Below are 14,171 nucleotides of genomic sequence, written 5' to 3' on the forward strand. Positions count from 1 at the left end.
TTCTGTGGGCAATGATTCCAGAGCCAGTTGTTGGGTAAATACATACTGCTCATTACAATGGTGGAGAAGGAAATGGTGAACCATTCCAGTATTCTTGCCTAGAGAATCCCGTGGACAGAGGAGCCTGGTGGGCTGTCGTCTATGGGGTCACATAGAGTTGGACATGACTGAAGCGACTTAGCAGCAGCAGCATTACAGTGGTAATAAGTATGAAGAAATGGTTAGATAAACGGTAATTTATCTAAAATATTCAAAGCCGACTAAAAATAGGGAAGCTGTTATCTTTCAAACAAGGAAGTAGTTTTGCCAAATCACCTTATTTACCTAGTATTATTAGGAAAGAACTAGTTCTCCTAGAATTATTTTTCCAACCTTTTCAAACTGAACATCTCTAAGTACTAAAATACTATTTCTATTAAACATTTTGAAGGAATAGGTTTCTAAAATAGATCCTATTTTTTTCCTACCTATGAAATTGACCATGACTTTAATCTTTCTTGGTATCTCAGGGTTACTGTTTAAATATTAACTAATAAACTAGCTATATACTATAGTGATACACTTGGAACTGTATTATAATGTAGAGTTGTTTTACAGAGAAGGTCCTGCTCTGATAGGATATTTGAATTAGCATATCTCTTTGATTTCTCTTTTTATGTTTCTTGCCTCCTTACAGGGCTTCCTATGCCCTATTCTTGTTGATGTGCCTGCCTTTGTCAAACCTCCTTCAAATTGACATTTTGAGATGTCCAGTGCAAAGAGAAATAACACAAACAATTCTGATAGGAGTTTCCTTAAGAAAAAGAAATAAGATCTGGTTGAGTATTAAAAGGGCATTCTTATGTGTGAGCTACAGGGACTTGATGTTCTTTTTTTTTTTTTTTTTTCGTTTTGCTCAGAGATTGTATTCATTTACTTTCAAATTCTTTGTTGTATTCTGAATAGCAAAGGTTTCAGCTATCTCCCATCTGAGTTGGATATAACTTTATATAACACTACTGCATTTTCGGATTTCTAAATATTTTTCTTGTGAAGTCCTTTCAGCCAGAAATTAATCTTTAAAAAGGAATAAGCTTCTATATCCTTGTTATGCCAGAAAAGGCAAACAAATTTATTAGCTTAATAATAAGGAGTTTAGCATTAAGGAGTATCAATCACAAATTCTACCATGAGAAATTCTATTGATCTACTTGCTGAAAAGAGAATAACTTTTACTGATTATATTTTTATCAAATAGATATTTTGCTGTGATGAGATTTAGAATAATCAAAGACAGATTCTTAGCACTCTTCGCAGTAGACTTATGAAATTGCCGGACCAAAAATGGAAACATGTAGAATTCTGAATGCAATGCCACCAGAAAATGTCTCTCTACAACTGACCAAAAAAAATTCTTAAAGAAATATCTGGGTGCTTAGAATATACCTCCATATTCTGAGCAAATGGATCTTTTGGATCACACAATGTTGAAGATATTCGATGGTTGCCACGGAAACATCGCTGACTTATATTCTGGGGAACTGGAAATGTCTGTCGAATGATGGTTAACCTTCCAATCGACCTTCTTACTAGTTCCTGTACATCCACATCATTTATTTCCTATAAGATAAGAAATGGAAGAATTAGAAATATTATAGTACATAACAGAAACACAAACTATTAATAAGTTGTTATCAGGAAATGCTAAGAGATTCTGTCACTATAATACATTTGTTTAATGCTTAGCCCACATCCAAGTGAAAACAACACCACATGTTCATTAAAATAATCAACTCATTTGTAGTTGCTGTCTGTGCTTTAAATTATATGCATTTATGTATATAATTAATGAATGCTTAATTTCAAATGAAGTGATGGACTTAAATACTTTTTATTTATAATAAGTTTATAATATGTTGAATACTTCAGAAAACTGTGTGTTATCTAAACGTTGGAAAAGGTCACAAAGTAAGCTGCTATTACACTTAATTATTCATTAATGGATTTCAAGATACTTTGATGACCTAGGAAGACAGTTGTAATGTAAGAGTAATAAATATTGCTATTAGCAATGAAAAGGGTGTTCTTAAATAAGACAGATGAGAGAGAAAGAGGAGGCATCATTTTTTAAGACTTTTCCCAATTATTTCTTAGAACTATTGTGTTAACTTATGGACTTGTTTTGATAAGGAATAGATAAAATGCTCATTAACTGTTGAACTGATATATTAGTATATAATTGTGTTCTTAACATAAAGATAGAAAATTCTATTGATTAATACAAAATACACTCCAGTGATGTTTATCCAAATTACTACTAGTTTGCATATAAGCCTTTGAGAACTCAAAGAAAAGCATTTTCTTCTTCCTTTTCCCAGTCACCATCCAACTCTAGACTCAAACTTTAAGATTTGACTCAACTATGGATGTGAAAACAAAAAAATAAAATAATATTTTTAACATACATCTGTTCTAACTGAACATTATCCTAATTGGAATTAGAATAGATGCGATCAAAATAAATTTTAGTTTTAATGCAGCCTTTACTTAGGTAGTTTGTAATTCATGGTATCCATCTGAAATCTTTTAAACTGATGGAGTCTTTGTAATTAACATAGTATTGCTTTCAACAGATTCTTACAGCAACAGAAATAAAAGATTTGACATAGGATACATAGTGGACTGCAGTGAATATTTCTCAGGTTTGTTTCAAAGAATTATTACTGAATAATGAAAGAGAAAAAGATGATTTACAAGTGTAAATTTTCTTTGTCATAGGACATACTAGCTTTAAAATCCATCCTTTATTTATGATCTTTATGAAATAAAGATTTTTCTGAAAATAAAATAACACCTGCCATCAGCCATATCCAGTATAATATCCTGGATTTTCAGTCAATTAATGTACCATAAAGATGATTTTTCTCAGTTTAAAATGCTGTGTTTTTCCTCAGTGTGTATCATTTCACTGGTTACCAAAATTTCTGTCTGGCAAAAGCAGGTCAGTTTTTAATTCTCTGCCATCTACTCACAAAGTAAAATTAAACAATGTCTACAGTATCTGTCAATTTCATTTTCAGTCTGAACTTTAAACAGGAAATGTTTAAAATCAATTTTTATTGTTATTCAATGTTATTACATGCTTAAACTTTTTTCATATTATGTAGATAGGCATCTTGATTTCTAAAAAGCAGTGAAAAATTCTACCACTCTCCCATAATATTGACTAAGTGGTGTTTTATATATGTGGTCTTTTTTCTTCAGCAATATCAGATTTATCAATATTTTGTCAAGTAGCACTATTTCTACATGCTCCACCATTGCTGAACTACAAATCAGCATATTAGAACAAAAACTTACATTTATTAAGATCCTACTATATTTTGGGAAAAATACTAAGTACTTAACACACTATTTCATTTCTTGCTAAAAACTACATTCTGATTCTGATGTTGTTAATTCTCATTTACAAATAAAGAAGTAGGGAGATTCCAAGTTCTTCATCAACATATCCTTTACTCATAATAAGATTTTATCAATGTCATCAAAAGACACTCTCTGAAGTAATCATGTAGGGAATCCATTTTTCCTTACAGGAATTATTTAGATTAATATTCATGAGTGATAGGAATTAAAACAATAAAGATACTTTATTCTAGAATTGAATAGCCTAATGATTCTTGTATCAGAAGTCAAAGTCTTTGAGGACTATTTTTAAATCCACAAAAAAGGATGGTTACTTTTTACAAGTTCCAAAAGCTGAAGTCCACAGATGTCTAAATGACTAAACTATATCTGAGAAAATGTCAATTTGAATTGAATATATTTTGCCTATTATTATTTGAGGAAGGGGGAAAAAAAAGTAATTTTCTGGTAGGAAAGAATGTGCCATTCTGAATGAAGTTAACAGACAGTCTGTCTCAAAAAATTCACTTGCAGTTTTAGTTTTGACACCTGATCTCAAAAATAGTTTGATAGTGATATGAAAACTTGATTAGGTAGCTATTTTATATTTACAGAATGTCTGCATTCCAGAAGATGCATTTCAAGAGTGGCAAATACAATGTCATGTAAACAGTGGAAGCCATGTGAATATTTAATCTAGTAAGAAATATTTTTAAAAGAAAAAGAAACTGGTAGGTAAACTGCTTTATTAAAATATGAAGCTGTTGCATAATCGATTGGAATCTACACTGTTCAAATGTGCAGACTTTTAAAAATGTTAAAATATCTGATGAAAAAAAATAATCATATGAAGAACTAGTTTGCCACACACTCAACTGAGTCCCCTGTACTACCTAAATATGCTACTAAGTTATATAGACATTTCCTGAGTCTGAAGGAATTTAAAGAAAGTAAACGGCAATCCACTCCAGTGTTCTTGCCTGGAGAATCCCAGGGACGGGGGAGCCTGGTGGGCTGCCATCTATGGGGTCGCACAGAGTCGGACACGACTGAAGTGACCTAGCAGCAGCAGCAGCAGCAAAGAAAGTAAACGAAAAATTGTCTTTTTTGTATTATTTATTTTATTGAGCATATTTATGAAATAAGAATATTGCAATGAAAAACAAACAAATATGCTTTAGTGTGTTTAATTTTTCTCAAGTGTTCTTTAAGAGCAGAGCAACCAGCCTTTTATTCTCATAAAAATTATTTACATAGATGATCAAATATTATCAAGAGTCAAATCAATATTTTTGAGAAAAGATTCTTATTCACTTTACTGTGATAGTTTAACATAGGGTGAACTCTGAATGGAGTCAAAGCCAAGGAAGGGGAGAGCTAAAATATCTGGTAGGTCTATAACTCCACCAGAAACAGCCAATTTCCAGAACAAATCTTTTAGGAGAATTGGATCGCTCCTGAATCCTTGTAGGATATCAGCTTTAAGCTTAAGTTAATAGAATTCCGGGGAAGGAAAGACTCTCAAAATCTATTAGATCGGATGCCAATCTATATTATATAAACTATTTCAGAATAGGATCCCTTCCTCCTTTCCTATTCTTTTATCTCTTAATATCTAATGAAGTTCTTGGCTTATAGCAGGTATTCATTAAATTTATGTTAAATAAAAAACTGAATGAATGGCAAGACTTCAGCAAACCATCTTCAAAAGATAGATCCCTGAAACTTTAAGTAGAGACACCGGGGTGCTTTAATAACTTTATCCATTATAAATAAAGCAGATTTTAGTAATGATATTAAGCAGTGTGCTAGGTAGTGTAATTTGAAAAGATCATGCTTATTGTTGTATTGCTGGTGTGTTTATGGTCTCCATACTTTAACAAAAAAGGTCCTTTGATGCTTCCATAAAGTTTAACAGTAATGTGAAATTATTATACAAATATCATGAAACATGGAACAAAACCAACTGCAGACTATAAGCGTGGAAAGACGAACAGAATGTCAACTCTCTGCTTGACAGATTAGTAGAGAGCAGTTTAATTAATCACCAAATTAGAAAAATGAAAAATATTCATTACATACTTTCAAATCTCAACAATAACAACAACAACCTCTTAACTGCAGAACTAAGCAGTGATTAGCAGAGAATAATGGCTTAAACTAAAAAACTAGTATTTAAATAAGAAGTCAGGACACCAAGGGTCAGGCTTAGTATCATCAGGGAATAGAAGACTGCATATAGCATTATGCTTCTTGCTGCTCTAAGCAGTGTGCATATATATATATACATTAAGAGGTATTGAAACACTAAGTGGTAGTGACCTGCTCTGCCTAAAATTACATCTCTGCTCAAGAACTAATAAGGAGGGCTATGGGTAAAAAAAGAGCTAAGGGTTTCAGTAACGGTAAAAGTGAAGTTACATTTATAACAATTTACAGTAGGAAACCAACATGTGAATAACAAAAGAACAGGTTTTCTACACTGTGTTCTATACTTCTAATATGTATTTATGTATGTATATCTTCCTATCTGAATTTCTAACTTGTAAAACTTAAATAAAGTGCTAGGCCATCTGCTTCAGGACCCTGAAGGGACGACAATACTTATAAGGAAAGGCTGTTCTCTGCTGGATCACCTGATTGCAGGGAAAAGATAAATACCACTTCCAACTACTAGCATATGATTGATTACACCATATGAACTAGCATAGCCTCTCATTATTATAGCACAGTTGGTGCAAATGAAACAAATATACTGTTTTCAAGCTTCAGCATCAATTTGTATCATGATGCACGATGCCAACTTTGATTTATAGTTTCTCTTTGAGAAACTGTTGGTACAATAAGATTAAGTAAATGTTTGCAACCCATTTTAAAATTAGCAACAAAATAGTAGCTACACAAACCAAACTAATCAGATTCACAATTTCCATGCTCAAACAAAATGGGCATTTGCAAGTTGTTGGACTTTGTTGTTGTTGTTGCTCCTTTTGGAGTTTATTATTTTTCTAGAAAACTTGAGGAATTCATGTTTCTTATTTTATGAAAATTGAGATAAATTTTGATTCATTCATTATAAACAGACCTATAAAAGAAAGAAAGGTAGTGAGACTCAAGTTTCCTGAGGCATATTTCAGAGAGAATGAGGTGGTTGGATGGAGTCATGTAGAATTAAGAGGGCTGAGCACAGATACATATATGGATGATATTTCTTAGTGATGAAAGTACAGAAAATATGCTTGATCTCTGATATTTTTTTAACCTAGTTTAGGGAAAAAATATAATAACCAATGTAAACAGTGTGGGCTATGACCATGAGATTTTTCAAAGGCTAAGTGGTAGTGACCTGCTCTGCCTAAAATTACATCTCTGCTCAAGAACTAGTAAGGAGGACTGTGAGTAAAAAAGAGATAAGGGTTTCAGTAATGGTAAAAGTGAAGCTATAGTTATAACAATTTACAGTGTGAAACTGACATGTGGATGAGAAAATAACCGAGGTTAAGTATACTTCTAATATTTTTTAAGTTATTAATGAGTTAGATTGTTTTTTGTGTGAATTTTTTTTTTTGTAAAATAGGGACTCAAATTATGAAATAATTGTTGAAAGACATCATTTGTTCTAATATTTTATGAAATAAAACTTAAGAAGTTTAACAGAATGAGTTACAATCTTTATGAAAGATATAGTAATATAAGCTATTGCTCTTTCCATGATAGTCATCATAAATGAAATACATACTACTCAAACTTCCTCTTTATAATATGAAAAAGCAATTTCTTCCATAGCACAAATTGACAAGCAAGCAGTAGACAGATGGTCATTGGTGTCATGGGAAGCTGTCTCTACCTGGGTTCACATTTTCAAGATGCAAGGATAACATTAGAAGTTAAGTTGAATATGGTAAAAAAGTTAATTCAGGGGTCCTTTCGGCAATCTTACCAAAGAATAGAAAGGAATGGCCATTTCCATTTATCAGTTATAAGTGTTAATTTGTTTGATTAATCCATGTCTCTAAAGAGGCAAGAAATCACTTTTCCCCCCTTGTCATCGATATTGACACAAACAAGTATAACAGCTCCAGTTTGTTTCATATCAAAAAAGCTGTGTGGCCTATTTCCCATCAGAAGGTGGGTGTGAAACAAAAACAAGAAATTAGGAGGATTCTCTATTTCAAAAAATAGTAATCCAGAAAATATTAAGCTAAAGACAAAAAGTAAAAGAAAACTTACTGGTTCCTATAAGATTGAAATTTAGGAGCATAAATTTCAAAAATATAATCTATAAGGAAATTATAAAAAAAAAAGCAACAACAACCAAAACTTTAGACTGGCAAAGACTGAGTTTTAAATCCCATTATTACCACTTAATAGTTGTGTAATATTTGACAAACCATTCGATTTATTTGAATCTTAGAAAGAGATGAAAGTACCTAGAAAAGGTATTTCTAGGTGTGTGGTTGGTTTGTGGTCTCCCTTTTCCCTAAATCCATCCTGAGGTTTAGTCATTCTAGATTGACTTAAAAACTACACTGAAAAGTAGATCTGACACACACATTATCTGTGGGGATCTCTGAAGAACACATCTTAATCTGACATAAGAAATACGCTGACACATCATATAGACTCAAAGTCTGGCAGGCCAAAAACAGGTTTGTAAAACGTTTCCAGTGCCTTTAAACTGAACAAAAAAGAACCATCATGAGAGCTAAAATTCATCAATGGAGGGTGACATCATTTTTATTTCTCTGTACAAGGAAAGGCAAGACCATATTTCCTCAATACTTCATAACACTATTTATTATTCCACAAAATAATATGTGAGCAAGTGATCTGTGAACTTTTAATATACTCTGATCATTATTGCAGTACCATTTACTGAGTGTCATTTGTCAGGCACCATGTTAAGAACATTCAATAATATTTCACTTAATTTTCATTAAGAGCTGGTAAAGTAAATGTTGTTATACATATGGTACAAACTAACAAATAACTCCTGAGGCACAGGATATTTTATTATATATTCATAGTAACACAGCTATGAACCAATTTCAAAGTCAGGATTGAGCCTATCTTGCTGAATTCAAGACTAGAATTCTTGCCAAAAATGCTACTTTGCTCCTGAGATAAAATGTATTATTCTATAATTCAACATTAGTATCACTTGATAAACAACACATTATTTTTTCCATAAGTAATAGATACACTGAATACTAGATCTTTATCTCATTATTTGTCCCTGAATGATCTACTCATTTTCCTTTCTAACTCTGACTGGCAGGTGCTAATGGAACAACTTATTTCACAGGGCTCTTGTGTTGTAATACTGTATTTTTAATGTTATGCATTGTTTTTGCAAAAAAAAAAAAGAAATCTTTCACAAGAAATTTGACAAGTTGGTGGATTTTAAAACAGTTGTGTTTCTTTATGAAAAGCAAAACAATCTGCTCTTATTTATTCATATTCATGTAAGGAACTATTTAATCCACTTGTAAGGGGGTGGGATATAAAAGTTCTAGAAACAACAGTAAAATATAAATGGAACACAGGCCCGCCACTGGGAGGAATTCACTTTGCTTACAAAGAAGAACTGTACTTTTTATAAAAATGATCTCTGATGTAGGCAGTGTGTGCCAACGGAAAAGGCTAAAAGATACTCAGTGGGGAAGACGGTCTCTATTTTATTCAAACAAAGCCCTTTATAATTTGCAAAAACTCCTTATTCTATTTTATTTAACAGCATCCTTTCAGTGAGCTGAAAGTTTACTCTGTGTTCTGTTTCCTGTTAGAAATTCAAGGCTGTGGCTGTGACTATATATATGAAAATAGGACTCAGAGTTGACAGTAAGGTTCAGTTAGATTTACCTCATTTATAATGATCCAGTGACAGTCAAAAGCAACCAAATTAGTCTCCACAACCTGGAATAGAAAAGAAACCAGCTATCAGTCAGCATTAACTGTGAAAAACAAATCAAACTAAAGAGATATACTTGACAAATGACAAAAATATATCACATGTTGGAAAGGTCTTCTTTAGTCAACTGAAAACAGAAAACCATTACGGTAAAACATGGTAGAAACATTTGTGTTCATCTTGTAAGTGCAGTGTAGACTCTCTAAGTTTGAAAATAAAGTTAATTAAAAGCCTAGAAAAACAAAGCTTTCAAATGAAAAAAGACAGATAATACTGTTTTGTGATTTAACTGAGTAGAATTTGCATTGAATTTCCTAGTCCAAATAAAGCTTTGATGACCTTGTATCATCTACCTAATAAATATCTAAGTACATATCCCTCCATAATCTGGCTCGAACTTAACATTTTTATCTATTAGTTCCTTGTGCATATGTGACCTAATGAAACTTAAAAGCTTTTGCACAACAAAGGAAACTATAAGTAAGGTGAAAAGACAGCCATCAGATTGGGAGAAAATAATAGCAAATGAAGAAACAGACAAAGGATTAATCTCAAAAATATACAAGCAACTCCTGAAGCTCAATTCCAGAAAAATAAATGACCCAATCCAAAAATGGGCCAAAGAACTAAACAGACATTTCTCCAAAGAAGACATACAGATGGCTAACAAACACATGAAAAGATGCTCCACATCACTCATTATCAGAGAAATGCAAATCAAAGTCATTGTCTTGACAAAGTAAAATGCCCATGTTCTAAAAAGTTCTGGTTATGTGTATTGAGGAGATTCAACTGTAAAATTACCTGAATGAAAAGACTAAAAGTGATGGACATTAAATTAGCACAAGTTATAGTTGGTTAATTTCAGTAGTTTTGCTAACAATATGAGCAGAAAGAAAACTTATGTAAAAGGAAAAGTAAACTATGTATAGGTAGCAATCTTGATTGAATAGCTTTGAATAAATTGATTCTAAATTATCCTTGGCTTAGGCCAAAAATGCATTGCAAAACCCTATTGCAATGCATTTCCATTCTATCCAACTTTATCATGAACATCCTAAGACATGTTCTTATGATTCATGCCATGGAACATATAGATAAATGTTAGGTTAGATTATTTTATAAGAGATTGCTGTGTTATTTTCAGCAGGAACACCAAAAGATCAGGTTTTAAATGAAGATGCTTTCTAATAACTAGCAAGGATTTGTTATAAAGTATGAATTACTTTTGGAGAGGAAAATGGCAATCCACTCCAGTAATCTTGCCTGGAGAATCCCATGGACAGAGAAGCCTGGCAGGCTACAGCCATGGGGTTGCAGGGAGTCGGACACAACTGAGCGACTAACGCATACGCAACGCATAAATTACTTCTGGGGGCTAGTCTTTGTCCTACTGAGAAATGCCTACTGAAAGATCCATTGAATCATGAGAAACACAATTGGAAATACATTTACGTGAGTCAATCCTTTCTCAAGTATACAATTATTTGCAGAATATTTTTAAAATTTTGGTATAAATTTTATACTATTTCCATATATATCATCACATAGATTCCTATGACCTTACTAAGGTGCCTTGATAATATCTTACCATAGAAGTGAGGACATGTGATCTATTTTTAAGCTATACCATTATTATTGCTTTCGAAATACATACATGTTCAACTTTAGGTGAAACAATGCAGAAAGTATGACTAATGGCAGTTTTCAATTTTAGCTTAAAAAGTCATATTATACCAGTAATGGCATTCATTATTTCTAATTTAATAATTACTTTTTTAATCATCTTAGATAAACTATCACCAGTAATTTATTAGCAATAAAAAGTGTTATACAAAGAAGTGTTATAAAAAGATATACATCTATTTATATTAAGTGAATTTTATATATTATGTTGATATTACTACTATATGTTGATATAGATACTATTATATCTATACTAGTGTGTAATATATGTATATATTAATATATTCATATATCTCCAGAGAAATAAATTTTACAGTAGAGTTAAAAGATAAGGTAAAAAGGAGTGATAATAATGTTGTTTATGTTTTTCCCAATCAAATGGAGCTAAGGTGAACACTCTTAGGAAAGACATATTTACATAAAGAGAAATTCTCAGTTATTTTTGTAGATAACAAATATCAAACAACAATTATAAATACTAAATCAATATATCTATCGATAATTTAACTTTCTAGTAATATTAATCACTTTCCATTTGATATATTTTAGCCTAAATAATGTATCAAATTAACTGCATTACCAGCTTGAAGGACTGAATTAGTAATACATCTGGACAAAGGATTAAGAAGATTTGTAAGACATTCTAGAATATTTTAAGTCTTCATATTTATTTACACTTATATTAGGGGCTTTCCCAGTGACTTAATGGTTAAAGAGTTTGTCTGTAATGCAGGAGACTTGCAGGAGACACAGGTTTGATTCCTGGGTCAGGAAGATCCCCTGGAGTAGGAAATGGCAACTGACTGCATTATATTTTTGCCTGGAAAATCCCATGGACAGAGGAACCTGGCTGGTCTCAGGATCATGAGGTTGCAAAAGAGTCAGACACGACTGAGCAACTAAACAACATACTAGAACTCAGAAGAGAGAAATTGTTTCTTTTTCTTATCTTCCTTAAGTAGCACATTTCTTATTTCAGCAGTAAACATATTTGAAGCCAATGAAATGGATTAAGCAATTTGATTGAAATATTTATTCCCTTTTATTTTTCTAGTGGGAACCTATTTTATACCTAAATCCATCACTGTTATAGTTGTTTGGTTTCATTCTGTGGACTTGTATAAATGTCTAGCAAGTTATGTCAACCTAACTATACTATTTAATCCCAAATTTCAACTTTGTTGATCTTTAAGAAATAATAAAGGTCCTAAAAATAATGTATACTGTATTACCATATAATAATAAGCACTGCGCAAAAGATCATGTGATGCTTGGGTGGGCTATCAAAAGACACTGGCAGTAAGAAAAGATTAACCAATGGTTTAACTAGAAGATTTGGTTACAATATAACAGGAATAAAGGAAGTAGGGGTTTTTCTTGGTCATCTGTTTCTCTCCCCTCTTGTCCCATGCTTCTCGCTTATCACTTCATATGTATACATTAATAACATAGAGGGAGCCAGGTTCATATTCATATAGAGTTGCTTCCACATCAACGTAGAGTAACACAGTTATAACAAATGAGACTATCCTACTTCCCAAGCAGCTTAGCTTACTTTAAGAAAATTGAACAAAAAAGGGGGAAAAAAATCAAGTCCTGTCAGAAAGACAAGCGATGAGTAAGGACAGACCATCTGTCACTGGCAGGAACTTTAGAACTTCTGAATCTTTGGAAAAGCCCGACAATTTATCACCATGTCTTCCATCATCCATTCTGAAATCTTTAGATGTGCTAAATATAAGACAATCCGAAGCAAAGAAACTGCCGGAGCGTATATCTCACTGGTAATAAATGTGGAACAGTTCCTGTGAGCACAGAGGACAATTTAATTGACTCAACAATAACAGCAGCATGCTGTTTTTCACTCAACCCTTTAGCTTAACTTAATTAAGCTCACTCCCTGTGCAGGATATACTAAGTAATCCACATTTGTGCGAAGGGTTCCCGTGCTCTGGGCATCTGCAGCAGCAAAGATACCAGGTGTTTGCTTGCTCTTACTGCCCATTCCAAATTGTCAAGTGGAATCCTTGAGTGATAGTCTGCCTCGGGAAAGGCACTCGCAGTTATTTGGAGCAAGTGGCCAGAGAAATACTGAAAAGTTCCTCCCATACTGGCTCCTCATCTACTGCAAAACTATAGCTTATATCTGCACTTCTCAAACTGTATTCTGTGGGACATTATTTTCACTAAAATTTGTAAGCCTTCTGTAGCCAAACCTGATTTAGAAATGTTGAGTTAAGCCAAGTTAAAGAGATGCATTACTGCATTAATCCTCAAAGCTTTTAACAGGTTAATATCAATACTGAAATATAACTAACATAAAAGTCATAATAATGTGCAATATTGTTTCATACATTATTATTTTGAGCATATGGCTTCAGACTTAAGAGCATGAGCTCTGAAGTCAAAGAGTTTTCACCATTATCTTATAGTGTGACTTTGAACATATGACCAGTTCTGTGGCCTCAGTTTCCTTCTTTGTTATTAGGGTTAATGACAGTACCCACAACTAAACTACCACTAGGAGAGTCACGACAAAGGTTAAATGCAATAATAGCACATATTAAACTCTCAGTGAATACCGTCACCTCATATTTTAATAAATGTGCTTTACAGATTTCCACGGTACTTGGAATTTAGCATATTCCAAAAGATTTTGATCATTGAAACCATTTTTCCCCACTACAATTCTCATGGGATTAGTACTTTTGGGGAGATGTGTAGACTGGAACCTATGCTAATTTAGTCACACATATCTAAGAGTTCTAAATTTGTACTGAAGCACCATGAGAAAATTCATAATTCCAAAAGCATGGCCTTATAATAATCCTAGAGAGAGTTTTCCAACTAATAAAGGAAATTTTTGTCACCAAACAAAAACTTATACAAAAAGTTGAATCAACATATTTTATGTAAAACCCAAATGCATATGTAATAGTTCTAACAAAATAGTAATACTTGTTCTCCTTTTCATTTTATGTTAAATCTTTTCAACTTTTTTATCCATTTCTAGTTAAAATAAGATAAAACCAAATTAAATCACTATTTCTTTTCCAATAAAATATAGAAAGGTATATATCAAGTATAAAATTTATAGTTCATAATAGATTATTAGCAAGGAATTCATGGATTTACAGTAAAAACTCAATATCCAACTGCCTGAGTGTCATATATGAGTCAATTGTACTAT

The 14,171-nt window shown here is 32.3% G+C and overlaps 1 protein-coding gene across 1 annotated transcript in view; it reads right to left on the reverse strand.

The window, feature by feature from the left end:
* The window catches only part of GRID2 (glutamate ionotropic receptor delta type subunit 2), a 1,506,291-nt gene that overhangs the window by 584,714 nt on the left and 907,406 nt on the right, over window positions 1–14,171 (reverse strand). The window contains 2 exon segments of the mRNA XM_065907436.1: window positions 1,426–1,599; window positions 9,247–9,300. Coding sequence (XP_065763508.1) covers window positions 1,426–1,599; window positions 9,247–9,300 — 228 coding nt within the window.

Source organism: Muntiacus reevesi, chromosome 16 (genome assembly GCF_963930625.1).
Source record: "Muntiacus reevesi chromosome 16, mMunRee1.1, whole genome shotgun sequence".
In the NCBI taxonomy this organism is placed as follows: Eukaryota; Metazoa; Chordata; class Mammalia; order Artiodactyla; family Cervidae; genus Muntiacus; species Muntiacus reevesi.